At 32.9% G+C, this 14,302-nt stretch overlaps 1 protein-coding gene across 8 annotated transcripts; it reads left to right on the top strand.

Annotated features, from left to right (window-relative positions):
- The first annotated feature begins 4,603 nt into the window (after positions 1 to 4,603).
- Positions 4,604 to 13,312, top strand: LOC102600284 (uncharacterized). Of its 8 annotated transcripts, none has more exons than XM_006356887.2 (3): positions 4,604 to 4,696; positions 10,292 to 10,353; positions 12,311 to 13,312. In XM_006356887.2, the coding sequence occupies exon 3, from the start codon at positions 12,322 to 12,324 to the stop codon at positions 13,096 to 13,098; it is 777 nt and encodes a 258-aa protein (XP_006356949.1). In that variant the 5' UTR covers positions 4,604 to 4,696; positions 10,292 to 10,353; positions 12,311 to 12,321; the 3' UTR covers positions 13,099 to 13,312. The 8 variants fall into 8 exon arrangements, with proteins under 8 accessions (XP_006356949.1, XP_006356950.1, XP_006356948.1 ...); XM_006356888.2 differs by having other exon boundaries at positions 12,308 to 13,312; XM_006356886.2 differs by lacking the exon at positions 10,292 to 10,353.
- Positions 13,313 to 14,302: the final 990 nt, after the last annotated feature.

The raw sequence follows: 14,302 nt of genomic DNA, 5'->3' as shown, positions 1-14,302 counted from the left end.
TACTGATAACTTGAGAGAGCAAATTTTATCAGAACCCCATAGTTCTCGATATTCCATTCACTCGGGAGCCATCAAAATGTACCGTAACTTGTGGAGTTCTTTAGTAGAATGGGATAAAGAGGGATATTGCACAATTTGTGGCTAAGTGTCCTAATTGCCAACAAGTGAAAGTTGAGCATCAAAAGTCGAGAGGTTTGTCCCAAGATATTAGTATTCCTACATGGAAGTTTTGTTTTTTTTATTTATAAATTTGATGATGTCTGTATCAGAGTTGTGTTTGCACAGTTTGATCATCCTGAACTTGAACTTACTTAATAATCTAAACTTGTACTTATTTAATAATCAATTTCGTAAGTGTGATTTACTATAATTGGGTACAATGTTTCATAAAGAAAGAAATATATATTGAATTTTTTTTTATTTGAAACAATTCTTAGAGATTTGTATAATTATAAATTATGTATCTCATTAATGAATAATATATGAAAATATAAAAAAATAATTATTTCTAAATATAAAAAGATATCATTCTTTTTAAGACAAACTAATAAAGAAAATACATCACATAAACTGATACAAAAGGAATATTTTTTAATTTAAGAATTGTAGTAAGTGTTATTTCTTTTATATTTTTGTTTGAACAATTTATTTTTCTCCCTAATATGTATGTTTGGTATCTTTTTCGTAGACTTTCTCATTAATGAATAATACATGAAAATATAAAAAATTATTATTTCTAAATATAAAAAGATATCACTCTTTTTAAGAATAACTAATAAAGAAATTATATCACATAAACTGATACAAAAGGAATATTTTTTAATTTAAGAATTGTAGTATGTTATTTCTTTTATATTTTTGTTTGAACAATTTGTTTTTCTCCCTATTATGTATGTTTGGTCTCTTTTTTCGTTGAGTTTCACTTTTATGAATTAAAATTAATTAAACTTCTATATTTAGTCAAAAGAGCAAAAATATCATCACATATTAATGCTATAAATTGGAGTCACATCAACACAAAAGAAAAGCATACACAATCAAAAAAATATGTCTAACCCATTGTCTCAAGTCTTAATACTTTGTTTTGTAATTAGTTTATTCTCAACTTCTGTTAATTCATTAATCTTGTTTGACTACAATGTAATCATTGTTAATGTTGCTTCATCAAAAGTGGATGTGAAATGCACTTTGAGAGGACAAGGTCTTGGTGATCATCCAATGAATCCAAGGGATTCATATAATATTGATGTTCCCATAGTTGTCAAAGGTGACAATCATGTCTTTTGTGACATTAATGTTTTAACAAGTACTAAACAACATGGACATTTTGAGATTTTTGACTATGATAGAGATAAAAATACTTGTGTAGGTGCTAGTAATTGTCATTGGGAGATACAAGATGGAGGGTTGTGTTTTATTGTTGGGACCAATTGTAATTTGTTCTTCAAGTGGCAATAATTAATAAGTTGATTGATATATTTCACTATTGAGATGTAAGAGTATTGATATTTCAATATATATGAAATCAAGTTTATAATATTTTATATTTTTACTTTATTTTACTTTCTTCTTTACTACTATTGTATCTCTTCTTAAAACTTTTACTGAAATGCTTTATTTGAGTCGAGAATGTGTCTGGAACAACCTCTCTACCTTCTCATGGTAAGAGTAAGATCTACGTAGACTTGTGGAATTACACTAAATGCGTTATTTTTGTTGTACTTCGATAAGTCCTGTAAATAGGTCAGAATTGATGACTTATATTGGCTTTGATGAATCAAGTATTATTATAAGGTTACGATGCTTTGAGATGACAGATGCAGATTCAAAATTTAAACTTAACAAGTTTAAAATAAGTTTTAGACATTGAATAACAAGTATATAAATTCAGGACATATTCAAAAGTAAAGGAAGATTTATTTAATTATGAATATAAATATTATTATTAAGATGTGAGGTGTTCAATTTATTAGAGAAATTCAACTTAACATATCAACCTTCAACGCAAAATACATGATACCAAGTGCCTCAACATAAAATGTTGTTTTCCTGGATTTCTTATCCGATATACGCATTAAAATTCGATTAATTTGAATTCGTATTGCAATAAGAAGTTGAACAACAACTTTTAGAGACTTATATATAAGAAAATATTTGGGATAAGAAGAATCATGCCAAACTTATTATTTTGGATTCAACTTAGTTGATCTTATATATATTGTTCAATGTGTGATTTTTTTTCTCGACCTACTACATGGTACATTAAATTTGAGTGAGATATTATGTGCAGTGTTGGAAACAAAAAAATTCAAGGAATTCTATATAAAACTTGAAAATACCTAAAGCTAAAAAGATTAGACAAAATGTAATTAGCAAGAATTTAACTTGTGTCTTCTATGCGAATTTGAATCTCTTTTATGATTGAGCTAAACTTTTGGCTTGTGGCTTGTGACTAAATGATTAATTCCATTGATGAATTATTAAGAGTTTTATATGAATTGTTTTGAATTTTTATTGTTATATTTGCTTTTATTTCATGGTAAGATAGGTAAAATTAAACTCGATATAGATGAATTCGAACAAGCCTTATTAAAAATGGAGGCAATTTTCTTAGTAAATTTTGACCTGATGCCCAATGGTTGCTTGCAAGATGTGGCGATTAGTAGTGTTTCAAAGAATCATTAAATAAGAAACATAGTAAAATCAATGTAGAATAACTGAATGCTTGTGAAGGAAGGAACCAATTGTATTTTTGTAAGCAGCAAGGAGGCATTAAGGGAAAATCTAGATTCAAAGTCGAAAGCTTGATTTTTGACTCTCTTTTATAATTTTATATAGAAATAAAACTCAGTTTAGATGCGCGCCGCGTATATTATCCATTTAAGTGAGAAATGCTCCCATCAGAAATTTTTTCTTCCTATCAGGCTAAAATACATACAACATATAAATAAAACCATAACTATATTTTTGCATATGATGTTCTTATGGCTGCTTTTTTTTTCTAAATTTAGTTTTCAAAATTTTGTCATCTTAGAAAATTAAGTGTCACCATAATAATAATCGTAACATATACCTGAAATATTTCCTTTATAGATTTTGGATTATTATTATTATTATGGTGTATTACTTCTAATATAGAGTAATTTTACATATTTATTTTTGTAATATCAATATTTACACATCTGATGCACACTAGGTGTTTGAAGAAGTGACAGTTTAGGAAGGACTTTATTTGAACTGTCAAGTAGTTTTTAATTTCCTTTATGGTTTACGTATGTTAATTTAGCTATTTTATAAGAAAAAGCTTATATTTGATTAACTACCCGAATGGAGGATCATTACAATATCATAATTGACTAATAAATGGTTCCCTCTAATTTTATTTTAAAAGTTTCTTTACTTGAGACAGAGGCGGACCTATCCTTATAGGTGGGGTGCACATGCATTCGTTAATTTCGAAAAAAATTATGTGTATATATGTATATGTATCTTGAGAAACTCGCGTAAATTAGGATATAATTAACAGTACACCCATGAGGAGCATAGAAGTGTCATTGTGCTATTGGTATAAGCCATAGGAATCTCACCAGTATGGGTTGTGGTGCACTGGTGAGAGTGTTTCACCCTTAACCAGAGGTTTTGGGTTTGAGCCTTGGGTATGGAGAAAATTATGTTATAAGCATCACCCTCGAATGGGTCTGCAGAGTGCGATTCGAATTTAGTCGGAGCTCCAATGTGGGCTCCGGACACTGGGTGGGAAACCAAAAAAAAAAAACCCATAGGACTTGAATTCAGCTAGAGCCTTATTTCATTGTTTTTATTTTAAGTTTATCTTAGATCTCAAATTCGTGCTAACATAATATTGGTGCACCTGAAATCTTCAAATCCTAGTTCGCCTCCGACTTGAGAGGATTCTTCCATACTATGATATTTAGCACTTGATTTACATTCACATGTAACTGAAATCCTGGATAATTTTGTGATATTAGCATCAAGAATCTTAGATGACAAGCTGACATTTATGAGATATTGACATTTGGGGTCTCTTCGCAGGTAAGTTTTACTTATTTTTTTTTTATATTATTTTCTTAATGACCATCTAAACCTTTGATTTTATTTCTATTGGAGATCAATGATGTAGAATCTACACTTGCCGATGAAATTATTTTGCAATTGTTTTTTATTTTTTCGTTTTAATTTGGTGTATATTATTTAAATATTTGCATCATCATATCATATCATATATTATTAAAAATAGAAAGCTCTAACCTTCAAAGTTGGATTTCTATTTTGCCCTTACACTAAGTATAAAATATCTAATTAATAAAATATTTAATAGTAATTCTAATGAAAATAACCAAATAAAAAAAGTTTAATTAATAAATCTTAATGCGGGAGTTAATTGGGGATTTTATTTTATTCAATAGAAAGATGCCACGTAATAAGTAATATTAATAATAATTTTAAAATATCTGTTAAGTTATAAGGGTAAAAATAGGCCAAAAATATGGATTACGGATATATTTAAACTTTTTCGAATACTAGAAAGATATTTTTGATCATATTCCGTATATTTAATTGAAAAGTTGGAGGCATTGTTAGCTCATTTTTCCGGTGTCATGCCCTCATTCTTGTCAAATACTGTGGCATTTCCTCTTCCTCGACCAGCAGCATTCATCGCCTACTTCTTCTTAAGGTTAGTCCTATTAAATTTGCTACTTCAGAATTTGCTGAATGATTGGGTTATGGGTGAATGCATTTATCCACATTGAGCTTTCTTTGATTAGAGCACATCTCATCAATTGTTCTTGTGATCTTTTATTTGTTGATTTGCTGTGTTTTTAGCGGAGAATTGTAGTTTCTTCGTTGCTGTTTTGTTTTTCTGTTGTTTTGGACCTGAAAGTGGAAAAACCCTATTTTGATCTCTCAAGGGTATGAACTTTCTTGAATTAAAGCAGGTTAATGGGTATTATATTACTCGGCAAAAGTTTCTAAGACCACTGTTAAAAGCCAAAATTAGTTAAGAATATAGCAATAGGGTATCTTGCCTTCAATCAACGAATCAAATGGAGGATAAAGGAGACTTTGGGGGGAGATTTTGTGAAAATGCTTCTATATTCTCGAGCCAATCTGAACAATTTTGTCTTAAATCTTCATTAGTAGTATATGGGACCTAAATTTAGATTCCTCTAGGTGAAATTGAAAGTACTGAAGAAAAAAATATAGCTGCTACAAATGTAATGAGTGAAGAAATGATAAGTTGTACTAAAAAGGTAACGAGTGGTGTTCTTGTTGGGTTTACTACTTGGGGAATTAACTGCAAGAATATGTGGTAGAGTGAAGAAGTATGCAGAGCTACTAGAAAAAGAGTGGTTTAAAAGTTAAGAAGAGCAAAAGATGGAAAAGCCGGGAAGAGTATAAGAGAATGAAAGACAGAAGTCGAGGAGGCAATTAGCAAAGTTGGATACAGCCTTAGATGCAGCAACAGTAAGGGATGTAGGAAGGAGAGAAAGAGAAATGTATGACTTAACATGATTGAAAGAGAAAAGGAGTAAAGACCCGAACCAAGTTAAGTATATTAAAGATGATTTCAACAAGTTTTGACCAGAGAAGTAACTTTACAAATTTCATACATCCAGTACAAATGGAACCTTAATTGAACTCATAGAATCGGATCAAGTGAAGTAGATGATGCCATGAATAATATGAGATGTATATAAAATGTCATCGAGATGGAATCTATAGTGAGGTTCGGAAATTCCTTGGAAGATTGGAATAGTATGACTAACCAGGTTATTCAATGTTATATTCTGGTCAAAGATGCTAAATAAGTCGAGAAAGAGTTGATTCCAGTACATAAAACAAAGCAGATATTAAAATTGTTCCAATACTAAATAAGTTACAAGGCTTGTTTTGAAGGGAAAAAAGTTCTGTTTTCTTGAACTATAAATCGATGCTTACAATATTTGTACTTCTGGTGTAAAAGTAGCCTACCTAGTGAATCTGAATCAGTATATGGATTTCTTAGGTTTGTTAGGAAGGAGTGTAGTGGGTTGTGCTTTATTCTCTGTATGTTTGTTCCGTTCTATACCTTCTCGGTACTTTTTTATAATACATTTACCTTATCAAAAAATAAGAAGAAGAAGCCAGGGTGGTATTGAACTTTCATGGTATACCACAAAGCTTTTGGAAAGAGTGATACAACATTGACTTAGTGGCATTATAAGGGTAGAAAACCAGCTTGGATTGCTTGGTAGATTAATTGAAGAGGTTATATTTGTATGAAGTAGGTTGACGGAAATCACTAGGAAAAGGAAGAATTATCTCCATGTGATATTTACAGACTTCAAAAAGGTACATGATAGAGTGCCAAGAGAAGTCTTTCACTAGGTAGTTGAGAAGAAATGCATCCATGATAAAGTGCCAAGAGAAGCCTTTCACTAGGTAATTGAGAAGAAATGCACCCATATCAATTATGAAAATGACATAAATGATATGTACGAAGGAGCCACCACAAGTGTGAGGGGAGCTAGGAGAAAAAGGCACAAGGCTTGGAAAGAGAGAAATAAGAAAGCTTTTGAAAGGTGGAGATGAGCTTTGCTCAGTTGAAGAGTAGTCTTCGATCCCTTATTTTCTTTTGGTGCACTCACGTAGTTCATGATTGTATAGAGAGGATTGAGTGTCTTGATAGAGAACCATATTTTGTAGGTTTCTCCTTTTTGAGTATACCTCTTGTATATGGCCAAGTTGACATTATTATTATCAATGAAATCTTTTACTTTATCAAAAACAATATAGTTTTCACAACTTTAGACTGAGGCGGATCCAGGATTTGGAGTCTCGGGTGCCAAGTAGACTCATCAATATATACTACAAATTTACGCTCCACATTCGACTAAGATCATGAAGTGAACAAAGATAAAACTTTCAATAATATTACTAGTATCATAACTATCTATTATTCATTTACAATTGTTCTCGACAAGTTTTCATATTCTGAAAACAGTCAATCGTGACATCATTACTTACATTTGCAAATACATCACGTTTTATGTAACACACTATACAATCATTTAAAATTGATCACCAATGTTATTTCGTACTTCCTTTTTAATGTGCTTTATGGATGAAAATGTTCTCTCCGTAGTTGATGTAGCAACAGGTAAAATCAGAGTCAACTCCGCTAGTAAATAAACAAGTGAATAAGTCTCGACAAAATTTGCCTCAACCAATGTCTTTGCCAACTCACGAGTTCCTTGCAAGTTGGAGAACATGGATTACCACTTTGCATTTGAATTATGAAAGTATCAAGTTGGTAACTCAAATCACGACTCTATCCATTATCAAACTCATCTGGAGAACACTTTGCTAAAGTCATGATTCTACTTTTGTCAAAGTTAGAGAAAGAATTGATTAGATTCAAGCTACTCATCCCAAAAAAATAAATCATTACTCACTACATCAAAACGATCATTAAGCTCTTGAAATTTCACATCAATGACAACAAAAAAGACTTAAACACGCTAGTGGTGCGAATAACAAACGCCCAAAGACTTACGCTTTGACTTTCCAAGATAATAAGACTCATCCAACTTGGAAATCAAGATATCATGCATATCACAAAATGAGGAAACACCATCCAACAAAGATTTTCATCCAGTTTTCCTCATATCTTGCAATCTTTTCTTTGCAATATTAAGAAACTCCATGACATTAACAATATTTTGATCTTTTAAGATTTGGTAAATTCTTGCTCAACTCATTTGACATTGCCAACACTTTCAACATCAAGTGAAGCATAAAGACAAATTTGAATGTTTTAATCTCTATCAAAAGATATTCTGCTTGATTTCTCACTTAAGGTGGAACCTTCATGTTCAATCACTTTAAGTATATGAACAATAGACGAGAAAATAACAATAAAGTTATCTAATGTTTTGAAATGTGATCCCAACGAATATCACCTGGTCTTTGGAGCTCATGTTTTTGATGTAATCCTTGTCTAGTATGAAATTCATCAGATTCAAATAATTGCTCCAACTTTTTAGCTTGGTGATGACGGAGTAAATCTCTATGCTTGAAAGATCCTTCAACAACATTCAACACATTAGTAACATGATCAAAAGAGTAGTCGACATCCGAATGTTTTTTAGCAATAACTACAAGTGTTTGTTGCAATTGATGAGCAAAACGATGAATGTAATATGCCGATGGACTATCTATCATAATTAAAATTTTGAGACCATTTCTCTCCCTTCATATTATTAACTCTATCGTAACCTTGTCCACATATTTTGGATGGACTTAATGAATGATAGGAAGCAAAGAATAAATTTCTTTATTCAATGATCATGCTAATGTATTACTAACATGGACAAGACCGAAAAATCGTTCTACTACTTCATCATTCTTATCTACATACCACAAAATAAGAACCATTTGTTCTTTGTGTGAGATGTCTTTGGACTCATCAATTAATATACTAAAGTAATCTCCATTTAAGTCCCCAATTATAGCTTTCAACATTTCTCTTGCACAAGCATTGACTATATCTTTTTGGATCATAGCCAAGTGATACATTGGCATGCTCATTGAAGAAGAAAAAATATTCTTTGCTTTCCTATCATTCACTAAGTCCATCCATAATTCGTGGACAAGATTATGATGGAGCCAGTATTACAAAGGGAGAGATAAATGGTCTTAAAACTTGATTATGAAAGATAGTCCATCGGCATATTACATTCATTGTTTTGCTCATCAATTCCAACCAACACTTGTATCTATTGCTAAAACACATTCAGATGTTGAAAACTTTTTTGATCATGTTACTAATGTGTTGAATGTTGTTGGTGGATGTTTCAAGCATAGAGATTTACTCCATCATCACTATGCTGAACAGTTGGAACAATTATTTGAATCCGGTGAAGTTCATACTAGACAAGGATTACATCAAGAATGTGGGCTCCAAAGATCAACTGATACTCGTTAGGGATCACATTTCAAAACATTAAATAATTGTATTGTAATTTTCTCCTCTATTGTTCATGTGATTGAACACAAAAGTTCCACCTAAAGTCATAGAAATCAAGCAGAATATCTTTTGACAAATATTAAAACATTCAAATTTGTCTTTATGCTTCACTTGATGTTGGTAATGTCAAATGAGATGAGCAAGATTTTACCAAAATATTGTTAATGTTGTGGAGTTTCTTAACATTGCAAGATATGAGGAAAACTGGATAGGAATCTTTGTTAAAGGATGCTTGTGATTTTTATGATATCTTGATTCTCAAGTTGGATGAGTCTTATTTTCCTAGAAAGTCAAAGCGTAAGTCTTCAAAGCATGTTGAAGTTTTTTTTTGCTGTCATTGATATGCAACTTTAAGAGCTTAATGATCGTTTTGATGTTGTGATTTACTTTTTGGGATGAGTAGCTTGAATCCAATCAATTCGTTCTCTAACTTTGATAAAGGTAGAATCATGATTTTAGCAAAGTGTTATCCAGATTAGCTTTATAACGGACAAATTTGAGTTACTAACTTGACACTTTCATAATTCATATGCGAGATGGTAATCCCTAATTCTCCAACTTGCGAGGAATTCATGATTTGGCAAAGGCATTTGTTGAGGCAAATCTTGTGGAGACTTATTTACTTGTGAAGTTGACTCTGATTTTACATGTTGCTACGACAACGGTGGAGAGAGTATTCTCATCCATGAAACACATAAAAAATGAAGTATAGAAGGACATCGGTGATCAATAATTAAATTATTGTTTAGTGTGTTACAGAGAGCGTGATTTATTTGCAAATGTAAGTAATGATATCATCATTGACCGTTTTTCATAATACAATAACTCGTCAAGGACAACTGTAAATGAATGATGGGTAATTTATGATATTAATAATATTATTGAAAGTTTTAACTTTGTTCACTTTATGATCTCAGTAGAATGTGGGGTGTGAATTTGTAGTATATATATAAGACATAGCTTGTCATCTTATTACGGTTCATAGTTTGTTGATTGATTTTCCATATAGACCGAAAAGACTAATGAAGCCTAAAATTGATGAGTATACTTGGCATCTGGAGACTCCAAATCTTGGATCCGCCTCTGATCCAATCTAGTGGCAATGCTTGGTGAATGGAAATTTGATCATAAGTTGTTTATGAAATATTTACCAAGGGCTTTCTTTTGTTATTCACAACATCTTTGGGAAGATTTTCCTGTCTCTAAGACACCCATAGTAGTTTGGGTATAGTATTGCCTTTTGAGACATGATTGCTGCAGGATTGCAGTTTATCCTGGGAGCGACTAAACATTTGAAGTGTTGAAGTTGTGGTCTTGTGGATGTACGTGTCTGTAGATTGTTCGTTTCTTCGATTGTGGTACCAAAATCGACATTTGGATTAAATTTTTTGTAGATACCAGCGTCCACTATCTGATATATCTGGTTCATAGATGTAGCCATCAACTTCATGTGATGTGGCATTCGAAATTCTTGAGAAAGGTTGTCATTATTAGTTTGGTCTTCCATTTTATGTTCCGAGGAAGATCTTTTGACTGTTGTTCCACAGAGTACCGGGAGAATGCTCACGGCAATCATCTCTTGAACTGTAGTCTTTTGATTCTTAAGAATCAGAAAACATTTACATTGTCTTGGTACCTGATGGAGTTCACTAATATTCTGAAGTAGGCTTAGCAGCTCTGAGGAGCCACTCTGTCAAACATCATACTTTGAATGGTGCAGCCTGTCATTATGGTAAAACAAAGTGAATCACATTAATACCCACAATCACTGTAGATATATTTTTTATGATGGTTGTCAATTGTCATCTATGCTACTTCTACTACATCAATCATTGTTGTGATGCTGTCTTCTTCCACTTCAAGCCAATGTATGAAATTATCCTTGATCTACGAAAACATAAAGCCTCTAACTATAGTTTCCATTTCCAATGCGACCAGAAATGCTTTAAACCTAAGGATTTGATATAGTAGTAAAATCTCATCAATAAATTATTTTGGTTCTGGTGATATTTTGTATATTGTCTACCATGGTAAGGTTCCATGGAAGGGATTATTAATTTCACTAGACGACACTCTTGGAAATGTGAGGGGCATATCCTTTTACATTAAATCTAGGTGTCCAGCATCAGGGTATCATCCTACTATTCATGCATAATTGTTATTTCTTAGTTTGATTTAAATATCCTTTTAGTTGCGAGTGGTGGTTAGACCGGCTATATTATATGGGGCGAAGTGTTGGCCAATCAAGAACTCTCATATCCAGAAGATGCGAGTGGCGGAGATGAGGATGTTGAGCTGGATGTGTAGACATAACATGAGAGATAAAATTAGGAATGAAGATATTCGGGGAAAGGTATGAGTGGTTCCTGTGGAAGAGAATATGTGGGAAGTGAGGTTGAGATGGTTCGGACATATGAAGAGGAGAGGTGCGGATTCCCTGGTCAGCAGTGGTGAGAGGTTGGCCGTAGTAGGCTTGAGGAGTGGTAGACGTAGGCATAAGGCTGAGGTGATTAAGCAGGATATGGTGCTACTTTAGCTCACGGAGGACATGACCCTTAATAGGAGGATGTGGAGGTCGATGATTAGGGTAGAAGGTTAAGTTAGTAGTCGTTCCCTTTTCCAGAGTTTACTATTATTAGTTTCTTCCCTTATTTTTAGATTTCTATCACTACTTCTTGTTTCACCTTGATATCTAATTATCTTGCTGTTGTTTTTGTTTGTTGCTATTTCCTCTTTTTCATTGTTTGTCATGATTGCCTCTTTTTCACTGTTTGTTCAGCATAGCGTATTTCAGAAACAATCTCTCTACCTTCTCAAAGGTAGGGATAAGGTCTGTGTATACTCTACCTTCCCCATACCTCACTCGTTGGATTACACTTGGTTTGTTGTAGTTGTTGTTATAAACATCCTTTTAGTATACCCCAGCCCATAGAAATGTTTAACCTAGACACACTGAAGCTTATGCTTTAGAATATACTTGTAATGTGTTTTTTTTTGGTTGGTTAGAAATGTAGTTCTTAGGTCTTAAACTTGTTTGATTTCTGCTAGTTCTGTTAAGACAGCCTTGTGTTGCAGATCTTGTTCCAAGTAATTTCTTTTGGTTTGGCTTTTCAATTCTTTACATCCCTTTTCGTTGACGGGTGGGGAAGGGGGATTATATTTTGGATTAGCGTCTTTGACATATTTCTGGCTGTCAATACTTTTCTATTTGGTTGCTATTTGGTACAAGTGCATATATTCATCATACATAATTGTTTTTTATTCTTCCATATTCAGCAGGTCAGCAACTTATGGCAAGGACAAAACATCGACAGTGTGTACCTGTTCCTAAAACTAAGAAGGATAGTCCGGGACCTTCACAGGTAAACCACCTGGATGAAGATAGCTGGATAATAGTCAAGAAGCAGAAAGTTACAATTTTGGTCCCACCCCTACCTGCACCGAAGCAGTCCGTGGTGCATAATGCTGGAGAAAGCCTGATACATGTACCAACGATTAAACCTACTGATAATCAACCACATCAAGTTGAGATGCAGACTGAAGCTCACGTAGTTTCTGAAAGGGAGGTGCCAAAGTCTTTGGTACCTGAACTTGGTATACCAACAGTTGCAGAAGTAGTTCCACAATTAACTTCTCAGTTCCCAAGACCATTAAGGCAAAGTGAAAGAGAGCGTTTAGAAAGTCGACCAATGCCTAGTTTCAAAACTAATAGAACGACTGGTGTTTGCTCCACCTCTAAGATTACCAAGCCATCAATTATTACTGCTGATAGGGGTGCGATGATTAATAAAAGAATAAGAGCAATTAATCTTGAGCGCAAGCTTGAAAGTGCTGGAGGCTTGAGAAGTTGGCTGGTTTCAAGGGGCTTTGAACATTTTGTGAACATCTTTCAGACCAAGAGCATTAACAAGTATCAATTGGCAAATCTAACCATGGAAAAGCTCAAGGAGATGGGTTCACACGCTGTTGGTCCTCGGAGAAAACTGATACATGCTATTGACTGCCTTTGTCGTCCATGTTGTTTTGGCCATCCTAATCTCACGAGACGAGATGACTTTGTCAAATGAGATGCTACTAACACAGATTGCTTCCACTCTAAATGTTAATTACAAACTGGCATGTGCAATAAGAGTTAGAGTTGTTACTGTGTCTTGTAAATTTTCAGATCTTTGATTTGGTGTCACTTGCCTGTAGAAGTATAATATAATGCAATTGAACCTCCTAACAGAAAAATCTTTGATTTGGTACTGCCACATACTATCAATGGAAGTGAGTTACTTACTTAATAAAGATAAACCAGGCTGTTGATCTTGTGCACTTGTCAAGCATTTGAAAAAAATTGTATCTAAAAGTAGTGTTCAATGATCACATATAGGTTTGATAATTAAGATCACTTGTCAAATAAGACAATGTTTCCCTATAAGCAATAACATCAAAATAGTAGTAAAAGAAAAATTACCTATTACATTTCACCAGCAACAAGTACCTCGCTGAAAAAATGGGTTTTAATTTACTTATTCAAGTGGTTTTTTTCATATCTATAAAATATGAGCACTGCGACAAAGAAATTGGTTTATTGTAACACATTTTCTAAAAAAACAGCTTGACAACTAGGCTGTCACGTTCTTAGTTTTCTATTAAGCAAATGTGCGATACTTACAACTTACTCATTCTTGCACTATTTGCTCAGCTTAAGACTAGAAATCTTAGTCGTTAAGAGAATGGTAGAGACTAAGAGAGCACACAAAAATTGCTAGAAAGAATTGTGTTGTTCTATTAAGAACACATACGGCACTTGACAACGTGCTCATTCTTACACTATTTGCTTGTAATCTTGGTATGCCAAGTCAGCCTAAGACTCTAAGGGGTCGTTTGGTAGGAGGTATTAGAAGAGATAGTCCATGTATTATGTATGGTATTATTTAGTACTATGTTTGGTAGGAATTTGAGCCTATGTATAACTGATCCATGGATTAGTTATACATCCTATATGGTATTATAGGATGTATTACTAATAATACCTTCCATTTGGAGGTAATAGTAATACATAGGATTTAGGAGTCGTTTGGTACAAACATTGATAACTCAGGGATTAGTAATGCAGAGATTAGTAATGCATGAATTATTTTTGTCAAGTATTTGGTTCATTACTTTCTACTTAATCTTGTGTTTAATTTAAAACTCTACCAAAAAATTATTTCCTATTATACCCTTGTGTTATTTTGAGATTGTTTATTTCATGTAATTGGGTCAAGGTAGATATATATATAT

Source organism: Solanum tuberosum, unplaced genomic scaffold (genome assembly GCF_000226075.1).
Source record: "Solanum tuberosum cultivar DM 1-3 516 R44 unplaced genomic scaffold, SolTub_3.0 scf00237, whole genome shotgun sequence".
Lineage (NCBI taxonomy): Eukaryota > Viridiplantae > Streptophyta > Magnoliopsida > Solanales > Solanaceae > Solanum > Solanum tuberosum.
The sequence above is the reverse complement of the archived record's forward strand: the minus strand, read 5'-3'. Positions and strand labels throughout refer to the sequence as shown.